An 11239-nucleotide genomic window follows, 5' to 3' on the forward strand; every position below is an offset into this window, starting at 1 on the left:
TGGCTGAGTGTGTATGTATGTGTACGATCATATTTACCTAAGCAGGCATCCAACCTCATATTTGTTTTATAGCACGGCCATCTATGGAATATCTAGGAAAGATGGTTTAAGAACAGAGTCAGAATGTGAAAAGAACTTAAGAAAGAGGTCAAAACAAAAGGAATGCCACTGAAAATCACCCATGTGGAGGGATAAGCTGACACCATGAGAATAAGTCAAAATGCAAAGAAAGGTAAAAGTAGAAAGTAGAGGTCGGTGCCTGTAGCCCAGTGGGTAGGGCACTGGCCCCATATACTGAGGGTGGTGGGTTCAAACCCGGCCCCAGCCAAAATGCAACAAAAACATCACTGGGCATTGTGGTGGGTACCTATAGTCCCAGCTGCTCAGGAAGGAGGCTGAGGCAGGAGAATTGCCTAAGCCCAGAGGTTGAAGATTGCTGTGAGCTGTGTGACGCCACAGCACTCTATGGAGGGAGATAAAGTGAGACTCTGTCTCTACCAAAAAAAAAAAAAAAAGTAGAAAGTAGAGGCGGTGGGAACTGCAGAGTAGGCTATGATCATGTCACAGAACTTAAAGGAGTAGATCATGTGGCTGGAGCAGTGTCACAGAGTGGTAAGGAGAGTAGTGCTGAGGACACAGTAGGTGATCAATCAGTGCCCCTGAGTGAGTGAACAAAGGACAGTGAGCCTTGGGAGAAGGCAGGGGGGAGGGTGACTTAGGGGGTGGGAACAGGTAAGTTGTAAAAGAGAATTTCAGGAAAACAGTCAAGTAAAAGCCAAATGGGAGAAAACCAGAGCCTTGTTCACTTACCCCCAGAACTATAAGGGATTCAAGAACTAACATGAAATTTAAACCGAGACAAAAGACATTTATCAAACTGGATTCTGACATTAGTTTCTAAAGAGTCACTTCCTAAGTTAAGGCCAAATGAAACTATGTTTGGGTTGTTAGATAAAATAAAATGTGTATGTGAAAACACTGAGGAAACAAGGGTTAAGATGTTGTGGTGCAAGGGATTTTACAATTGAGCTTAATGACGCTCCATTTTCCTTGGGATTTTGAGCTTGATTTTGTTTTTTATGAATAGATGCACAACTGACAGCTGGAAGCTTGAATGAGAGGATGAACTGTCCTTAGAAGCTGCGAGGCACTCCTTGCTGGTATCTTCCTCAAACCAAAGGTCAGCTGCTGATTTCATCAACATCTCATCTTTTGGAAGGGCAACATGGTTGTCCAAGAGCCGTGATATACACAGAAAAAAACACTGCACACCATCTAACTGCCTCAGATAAAACCTGGCAAATATGAAATGGTCCATATTTTATAAAAAGAGAAAGGAGCACAGGCTGGGGGCCCAAAGGTCAGTAGTTAGGGCACCAGCCACATATGCCAGAACTGGTGGTTCGACCCTGGCCCAGGCCTGCTAAACAAACTGTTGTGGCAAGAGCCTGTAGTCCGAGCTACTAGGGAGGCTGAGGCAAGCGAATCAACGCCCAGCTATTTTTTTACTGCAGTTTGGTCAGGCCGGGTTCAGACCTACCACCCTCAGTATTATGGGGCCGGCACCCTACCCACTGAGCTACAGGCACCTCCCAATCGTTGGCATTTCTTCTAGAACATATTCAAAACAGCCTACCCAGTGAAGATAAACTTCAACATTGCTTTCTGATTGGAAAGCAAATTAGCACAAAAAACTAGATGAGTTCAAATTGTCCATAATGTCAAAGCAAATTTAATCATAAACCTGTGAATTCCCATCATTACTCTTTTCTTCACCGGCATAGCTGTGTTTACAATGACTCTGAAATTCTTCATGCTGCACCCTCTTACACACATAGGATCTCACAGCAAATGAGGCTGGAGCTGGGATTTGATCCCCACTTATCTGGCCCCATCACCCATTCTCTTTCCATTGATCTTCACGGCAACATTTCAGCATTGCCAAAAAACAGACAAAATTACCATAATATTTAAAGATAATCCTGATAAGAAAGAAAACCAAACATTTAGGGACTACTAATATAGCCCTTACAAATTTCTTGGTAAATGTAGAAACCTGATAAATGCATTTAGCAAAGTATACGATACAAAAAATAAATGTGATAAACAGGTGTGCTACACCATCACCACATTGTACAAGGTTACAGTCATTAATGATGTGATCATCAGCAGGTAAATCATTGCGGAATTGCTGGTCCCACGGGATTTGTAAAGTGCGTCCATCGCATACCATCTCCCAAACAGTGACACTGTTAGGATAGGCCCAGATGATCCATTCTTGTTTACCAAACGCCCATCTTTTAGCACCTAAGGAAAAGGTAAGAAAAGTACAGTCAGCTTCATTAAAATACATGTTAAAAGATTAATGATTAATGATTTTGAAATCATTCTAGACACAATTCCTGCTTGAGGAGGGAAGAAGCAGTAAGACAAGCAAGAAACAGCTATTTTCTATGTAACCAAGACTAGAGCAATTCACGAAGGCCTAAGAATTGAGTTTCAACCACTGAGTGGAACCCTGAATGAAGAGTCAAAATCAGCAGCAATAATTCATTGCACCAATTATGTGCAAGAGAAACAGAAACCAGAGAGGGACACATCACACACTTTTCTCAAGAAACTTAAAAGCTAATGATGAAACGGAGCTGATTCTAAACATCCAGAGAGAAATCAGTTGATGAGTACATCAGAGAGGAAGCAGACATGTGCTTAGGAGGTCTGAGAAAGAAAGGGCCGCACTGGTCTGCTTCCCAGAGAGACACAACCTGCCACAAAAACAACAGTTAGGAATTCTTCCTAGGGTTGTGTGGCCAAAGACACCGTGGGAAGTGGGAATTGAAGCAGCAAAGGCCCGTTCTGAGACAAGAGGGTACGTGACAGGTCTAGGTAACACCCTTTGTCACTCTGGTTTGGTTAGAACCAGGGGTGTGCCACAGCCAGTGGTATGCAGGCTCATGGGAACAGGTTGCTAACTTTCCAGGAATGTGACAGCTGCTTGCTAAACACAGCCATTCTTGAAATTGATCATGGTGGGAATATTTACACCATGAAAATTGGCAAAGGCCACAAATCAAGGCTTTTTCTTCTATGTCTCAGAAAGCATTACAATTTACAGATGAAGATTAGTGAAGAAGAGAAGATACCATGGGGTCAGAGGAAGATGGGGATGGGATTGTGAAAGCCACGAATGACTAGATCTATCCTAAAGCCACAGAGGGTGCTCTGTGAAAAGTGATTGAGTAAGAATAGAAACAAAGATGAGTAGACAGACAGTAGATAGAAGAAGAATAAAGGAAAATGACTCATCAGTTGTAGCAAGGACAGTTGGATAGGGAAGAAATTAGAAATTGGGAAAAAAGGTACTTTAGGAAACTGGAAGAAGAAAATTAACTAGCCTAGAAGATTATTGTGCTTCTCTGTTAACAAAGTACCTTCACCAAATCAGTGACAAAGGTGTACTCTCCTATAACATAGGGAATTCAGAGGCTAAGTGAATTTTCCAAGGTTACACAATTAGGTAGATGTAAACAATACCTCAGAGATGCCTAAGGTGATAAAGGGAGATGTTTCCAAAGTTCCTGGCATGGTCTGTAACACTCCACCCTTTTAGTATAAAACGGGAGAGTTGGATGAGGAAGGATACACAATAAGTAAGTGTGTTGAAATGTCTGCCATACTGATCCTCTAAGATAATGTGCAAATATTTGCTAAAGGAGTGCCCATCAGTCAACAGAACTAGAGAAATACCCAAGAAGACAATGTGAGCATGACTGATGTGAAAAACTTGTCATCCACAGTGTTAGAACTGGTCTCTCTGGAAACAATGTTAGCAGAAGGTCTGCAAGGTCTCTACAGAGGGAAGCACTCAAAAACTCAAGTGTTGATAACTGTTTATTTGGCTCTTTTTGAGGAAAGTCACTATGATCCTACATAATCAGTATATCACTAGCTCTAAGGAGGAAAAACACCTTGCCTCAGGCTATAATGTCTTCTTAGAAATCTTTTCTGGGATCCCAACTCCTTTTAAGTCTTTGCTCACAAAACTACCTTCTGATCCATAATTTTGACTCTTGAGAGGACTTACCAATGGGAAGCCTTCTTGAGATGACAGTTCATTGCTCCCCAGCTAAGCAAATCTATTCTTTTTTTTTTTTTTTGAGTCAGAGTCTTACTATGTCACCCTCAGTAGAGTGCTGTGTCACAGCTCACAACAACCTCCAAATCTTGGGCTTAAGTGATTCTCTTGCCTCAGCCTCCCAAGTAGCTGGGAGTATAGGTGCGGGCCACAATGCCCGGCTATTTTTTTGTTGCAGTTGTCATTGCTGTTTAGCAGGCCTGAGCTGGCTTTGAGCCTGCCAGCCCAGGTGTATGTGGCCTTGATGTTATGGATGAATTCATTTCAACCCTGTTTCTCTTTATAGCCTAAGCAATGATTTCACCTTGGTTACTGAAACTCTGCCACTGGTTGCCACAATTCAGATGAGACATTAACATCCAGACCAGTGGCATGTGTGTGTGTGCGTGTGTATCATGTACTAGCAGATACAAACCTGCAGAGTCATAATTCTAATTTGAGACCAGCTTAATTTGAGGATTCATTGGCTACAGCCACTATAATTTGTGAAATAGACATCCTATATTCTATTTTTCTCCACATGTGACAAAAGGACATTAAACATCTGTAAACAAACATTTTTCAATGAATGGCACCTCACACTCGTAGTTGTTTACATTAGTTGTTGTGTTATTCTGATGAAGTGTCTTCACTTTATGTCAGTAGCAAAAAAAAAAAATGCAAACATTGTCACCACCTCTTCCTTCCATTTACCCATCTTCCTTCCATTTACCCATGCCCTTTGCAATGTGATTTTATGGCTCTTCCCATTGAGATATCTGGGCCATTTATTTCTCTCTTGCTTGAAACTGCATTGCTCTTGTGACTTGCTGTGGTTGATGAGACATTCACACATATGGGGCAAGTAGAGACTTGCAAAGAACTTGCCCCTTATGGTTTCTCCTCTTGCTGCTCTTTGATGCTTTCAAATAACATGTGAACAAGCCCAGGGAGAGATGACCACAATCATCCCCACTGTCAAAGACAGGTCTGTCACATACCAGTCAGCCCCTCCCCACCCACAGGGTCATGGCAGGTGCAATGGGCCCAGGCAACATCAATTCAATCCATTTCAGACCAGAAAAACAGCCTACATGCACGCAGTTCAAGTTGTCAGCCCACAAAATCAGGGTTAAATAAATGACCGTTATTTACAGTCAGGATGTTTTCAGGAGGTCTGTTACACAGCAAAAGTTAACCAGTACACTTGCCGTGCCCTGTCTTACCTGCCTTCAAAGAACATATAAAATGAAAATACTCGCAAAATCCTTTTACCTCAAATTTTCCAGGTGACAGGTGAATTTCACTAAGTAGCACTTCAGGAAAAACATACTCTGTCCCAAATGTCCCACTGAGGGAGAACATTTCAAATCTCGTAGAAGCAGTTTCCACTGGCTGTCCACAAGTTGTCAGATTAGCAGTTCTGCACTTCAGCATCGTGCATACCTGTGTGGAGCAGACGCAGATAAAATTCCCTGCCTGACATCTGACTTAATGGGGCTACACCTGTTGACTTGGTTTTTAACCACAGAAGGCAAAATTTTCTTTCTTCAAAAAAAGAATTTGGATCATGTTTCTTATAATTACCTGCTTTACCAGAAATCACAAATGATTTGAGAACCAACCCACTTCTCCGATAACAAGTGAATTAAAAGAAAGAACTCAGTGTAGAATTAGACTTACACCATTAGTTTGGTATGTCAGATAATGGCATTGAGCCCAAGGAAATAGAGGTCTTTGGGCAATAGTAGTATTGATGCAGAAAGGATGATTAAAATTTTGACCACTCCTGCACTTTCCCATATCCTTTCCTTTTTTTTTTCTTTTTTTTTTTTTTTTTTAGTTTTTGACCAGGGCTAGGTTTGAACCCACCACCTCCAGCATATGGGGCTGGTGCCCTACTCCTTGAGCTACAAGTACTGCCCATCTTTTTTTTTTTTTTTTTTTTTAGTATATGTATTTTTTTCATGTCAGATGGGTAATGTGCTGACCTCATAACAAGACTTGTGGGAGGCACATCTCACGCATGCACGTGAAAACCCAACCATCTTGATGAACTACAAAAGGATCTCCCATATCGTTTTCTTTAGAAGATGATGGGGGACATAGAATTTAAGAAGAAAATACAATTTCATAACCAACCCTTTATAAAAAGTTTGCATCTTTAAAATCAGTCATTTGAAGGGAATAAAAAGACTAGGACATCTAACTTGAAGACAAACTAAGACAAGTGGTATTCCTGTTCATTTCTAGTTTTTTTTTTTTTTTTTTAAGACAGAGTCTCACTGTGTCATCCTCAGTAGAGTGCCATGGCGTCACAGCTCATAGCAGCCTCAAACTATTTGGCTTAAACCATTCCCTTGCCTTAGCCTCCCATGTAGCTGGGACTACAGGCACCGTCACAATGCCCAGCTATTTTTAGGTTGTAGTTGGCCTGGGCTGGATTCAAACCTGCCAGCTCTGGTGTATGTGGCTGGCGCCCTCGCCACTGAGCTACAGGTTTTAAGAGTGAACCAGCTACTGCTGGTTTTAAGAGTGTAAATAGACTTTATATTCAAAGTTGTCAGCAACCCCAGTTAAGGAAGACTTCTTGAAGTTCACCACAGTAGGCAAACTGGTTCAAATTAAGTCATCGTGGTTGGATTAATATCTTTTCTAATGTACTCAAAACAATCAGATATACTTCTCACTGCAGATACTTGATTAATTCCTCTGTGTATATTGTGTGTGTGCAATATTGTTGATTCATAGAATCATGCCAAGAGAAAGCACTTGATTTTCTAGAACAGATATGTAAAGTTAACTCAGAATTTACTATCACCTCATACTCTCACTTGAGCTGAGATTACCTGCCAGTACTCTCTTCTTCGTCGGCCGTGTAATCCTGCAAATGCCCCTAGGACATAAACTTCATTCTCTTCTTTTTCTAACATTCTGTAGCTCAAATGACAACAGAGCTCTTTTTGACAGACTGTAAGATTTCCTGCATTTTCAAAAAGTTGTGTGAAGTTGAACTCATCCCGGGAAATAAATCCTCCAAAAGTGGTTTTCTGTACTGGGAATGGTTTGATGGTGGTGGCGTAGGCACTCCAGTTGGCGGCTGCTGGGTAGGTGGGAGACAGTCGGGGGTGTGAAGCCATATCTGAAAGGAGGATCCTTCCCGAGTCTGTTTTCATGTCATAATGGTACACTTTGGGAGAGTCTGGTGCATAGATACCACTCCCTGTGAATGGGAGACAACACCACAAAAAATACCAATAACTGTCAATATTCCCCATCAAAATTGGGCACATGACCACGTCATCACAGTATTAGTCACAATGGGAGAGCCCATGTGCCACTAGTCACATGAAACACCTAAGGACGTTTCTTATTCTCTACTGGAGGAGATCAAAACAGACATTCACGGCTCCACTTCAAATATACATTGAGTATATTAGCATTATTTATTAGCATTGAGGAAAATTAAACCAAATGTAAAAATCTTTGTAGGCTCAGTGCCTGTAGCATAGTGGTTACGGTGCTGGACAGATGCTCAGAGGCTGGAGGGTTTGAACCCAGCGTGGGTCAACTAAACAACAATGACAACTGCAACAAAAACAGAGCTGGGCATGTGTGGTGGGCGCCTGTAGTCCCCAGGTACTTAGGAGGCTGAAGCAAGAGAATTGCTTAAGCCCAAGACTTTGAGGTTGCTGTGAGCTGTGATGCCACAGCACTCTACTGAGGGCAATACCATGAGACTCTGTCTCAAAAAACAAACAAAAAAGAAAACCTTTGTATTTGGGACTCCCCGAAAGGTGGAGAAAAGTAATGCAAAATTCTCTCCTATACCCAACTGTGGTACTTAACAAACACACCCAAAAGTTCTTCAACACGCCTCTCTCCAACAGGTGGATCTAATTCCTTTTCCCTTAAGTGTGGGCTAGACTTAGGGAATCACTTCTGATGAATAAAACATGGTAGGCAAGGGAGTGAGCCTTTCTGGAAGCAGCTCTGCTAGCTGCAGTGACCCTTTCAGGGAACTGCTAGACCAGCCAATAACTTGATGCCATCTGAGCAGCCAGGCTGAGCCAGAACCACACAGCTAAGCCACTCCCAGATTTCTGACCAACCAAAACCGTGAGACAATAAATATTTGTTTGTTTTTGAGACAGAGTCTCAAGGTGTCACCCTGGGTAGAGTGCCTTGGAGTCACAGCTCACAGCAACCTCTGACGCTTGGGCTTAAGTGATTCTCTTGCCTCAGCCTCCCAAGTAGCTGGGACTAAAGGTGCCCACCACAACACTGGAGATTTTTGTTGTTGTTGCAGTTGTCGTTGTTTTAGCAGGCCCAGGGCCAGGTGGGAACCAGCCAGCCCTGGAGTATGTGGGCAGGCGCCCTACTCATTGAGCTACAGGCTCTGATATTTGTTGTTTTAAGCCACATTTACTTTAACTTTTCAAGTAATTGTTATACAGCATCATACCAATAGTCCAGTCTGCTTTTGCCAGTTTAGAGCAGATCTCTGCTCAGTTCCCTGTTTTGCCTTTTACTAGCTCAGTAGCACTTGGCAAGCTATTCAGACTTGCACTTCCTGTGTCTCGGTTTACTCACCTGTAAAACTGGGCTGGTACTACCCATCTCACAGGACTGTGGTCAGAATCAAATGAAATAATACACATAAAACTCTTAGGAAAATCACAGCACTAGCTTTGTTTTTATTGATTGTTTTTTTTTTCCTATCAAAAATGTCAAACAGTGAGGAATTCAAATAAAGAAGCAAAAATTTACCACAAGTCATATCTGAGGCATTAGTTTTCCTGCATTTAGGAATACAGGATGAAATCTAACCTGGCCATGAATTACCTGTCATCTTTAGGTTGACATGATGTGCGTTGGCCGCAAGGAGATTAACACCCATTCCCATTGCCCAAGCCGAATGGAATTCAATAGCTGTCAAAAGGGGCAAAACATTCATCCAAGCTGTGGGAAACAGTATGGTATCCACTTGGAAGTCTTTCACCAGAGTAATGGCAGGATCGTGGAACAGTATATCAAAGCACGTGAAAATGCCGAACTTTCCAAAGGTGGTGTTGAAAGTCACCAACTGCGGTTCTTTAGGTACATCAAACTGAGGCTCAGAGTAGAGGTGGTACTGTACCGAGTACACAAAATAACTAGTAAAGGCTTGTTTATTGAAGACATGACTCATAAGACCCCCCAAAGTCAGTAAAAGATTTGGCTACAGTGAAGGAGAGAAGTCAGGACAGTCACACTGCACATACATCCCATAACCACATGAAAGGCTGGCCTTTCTCCCCTCCCAGTGTAGTATACAATGATGACTTGAGGGTGATTTACTCTTTTTTCAATTCTGAGTTTATAGTAAAACTTTTTTTTGGAGTTTTTGGCCAGGGCTGGGTTTGAACCCACCACCTCCAGCATATGGGGCCGGGCCCACTCCTTTGAGCCCCTATAGTAAAACTTTTTTATGCTTTCAATTTAAATCTACAAAAAGATAATTAAATTAATTGGTATAGAAAAAAGTATTTTCATCAAATTAACTTATGTGAAACAGATTCATACAAATCTGAAACATCTCTATACCATTTCAATTTTTTTTTTGCAGTTTTTGGCCAGGGCTGGGTTTGAACCCACCACCTCCAGCATATGGGGCCAGGGCCCTACTCCTTTAAGCCATAGGCGCCACCCTTTTTTTTTTTTTTTGAGACAAGAGTCTTTGTACGTCTCCCTCGGTAGAGTACCATGGCATCTCAGCTCACAGCAACCTCAAACTCTTGGGCTCAAGCAATTCTTTTGCCAAGTAGCTGGGACAACAGGTGCCTGCCACAACGCCTGACTATTTTTTTGGTTGCAGTTGTCACTGTTGTTTAGCTGGCCCAGGCCAGGCTCAAACCTGCCTCGGTGGCAGGCGCCTTACTTACCAAGCTATGGGCACCGAGCCTATACCATTTCAATATTAAGTAGTATCCAGATTACAATCACTTGGGTATCTTTTGCATCAATATTAAAATTACTTTATATATACACGGGTGTAAATGTCTGTATATATATAATATAGACACACATAAATTATCTCAATCCTGAACCATTCCAACATTTTACCAATGAGTCCCTGTGTACATTTTTTTCCAGATTATCTTTTTCCTAAAATGTCATTTTCTTTATCATTCACTTACATAAAAAATTCTTCACTCACATACTATCATATAGGAATGACGCTCAGTGTCCTGGACACAGTATGGCCTACTATCGTTTTAGCCTCCACTTTACACACCCGCCCCTCACCTTGTGGTACCGCGCCACCAGCTTCCCGTCTGCATCGTACACCACATTGGTGTTGTACTGGTAGTAGCCGTTAGGAGGGCATATGGAGTTTCGGGAATTACACCGCTTCTTGTCCCCAATATTTGCCACGACATAGATAGAGTTGTTCCTGGCCAGGCAGCTGAGTCTTGCTTGTACTGGTGTATGACCAAATCTAAACCAAATTTTAATTAAAACATTCCAATTTTGAAAAACATCTTAGTCACTTCATACAGAGTAACAACTTCAAGAACTTAAGTGTAACTTAAGTCAATCTAAAATCTACTCATAAAAATGACATTTTAAAAGCCACAAATCATACTTAAAGGTGATAACTATTTTCCACACCATATCTTTTGCTCTAGCAATTCATTATTCACTCTCCTGCATCATCAATTGTCTCTTCTTTACTGGAACTGTCCGTTAGCATGACATACGCTGTGGTATCTCAGAAAAGGAAAGGAGAAAGGAAAGGGGAAAGGGGAAAGAGGAAAGGAGAGGGGAAAGGAAAGGAAAGGGGAAAGGAAAGGAAAGGAGAAAGAAAAGGAAAGGGGAAAGGAAAGGGGAAAGGAAAGGAAAGGGGAAAAGAAAGGAAAGGGGAAAGGAAAGGGGAAAGGAAAGGGGGAAGGAAAGGGGAAAGGAAAGGAAAGGGGAAAGGGGAAAGGAAAGGAAAGGGGAAAGGAAAGGAAAGGAGAAAGGAAAGGGGAAAGGAAAGGAAAGGAGAAAGGAAAGGGGAAAGGAAAGGAAAGGGGAAAGGAAAGGGGGAAGGAAAGGGGAAAGGAAAGGAAAGGGGAAAGGAAAGGAAAGGGGAAAGGAAAG

At 42.0% G+C, this 11239-nt stretch overlaps 1 protein-coding gene and 1 non-coding gene across 2 annotated transcripts in view; both read right to left on the minus strand.

Moving 5' to 3' along the window:
- Positions 1-1546: 1546 nt before the first annotated feature.
- The window catches only part of LOC100959693 (vascular non-inflammatory molecule 2-like), a 9899-nt gene continuing 206 nt past the window's right edge, over positions 1547-11239 (minus strand). Inside the window, exons 1-6 of the mRNA XM_012806431.2 lie at positions 11205-11239; positions 10403-10641; positions 8960-9248; positions 6964-7337; positions 5390-5560; positions 1547-2307 (exon numbers count right to left, since the gene is read on the minus strand). The exon at positions 11205-11239 is cut by the window's right edge and continues 206 nt beyond it. Coding sequence (XP_012661885.1) covers positions 2116-2307; positions 5390-5560; positions 6964-7337; positions 8960-9248; positions 10403-10641; positions 11205-11239 — 1300 coding nt within the window. The 3' untranslated portion in view covers positions 1547-2115. The remainder of the gene's footprint in view (positions 2308-5389; positions 5561-6963; positions 7338-8959; positions 9249-10402; positions 10642-11204) is intronic.
- Positions 6083-6183, minus strand: LOC111725851. The gene has a single exon (XR_002773811.1). It is a non-coding gene; the product is annotated as a small nucleolar RNA U13 (small nucleolar RNA).

The sequence above is a fragment of the Otolemur garnettii genome, unplaced genomic scaffold, assembly GCF_000181295.1.
Source record: "Otolemur garnettii isolate 467f Iridium unplaced genomic scaffold, OtoGar3 scaffold00002, whole genome shotgun sequence".
Classification (NCBI taxonomy): domain Eukaryota; kingdom Metazoa; phylum Chordata; class Mammalia; order Primates; family Galagidae; genus Otolemur; species Otolemur garnettii.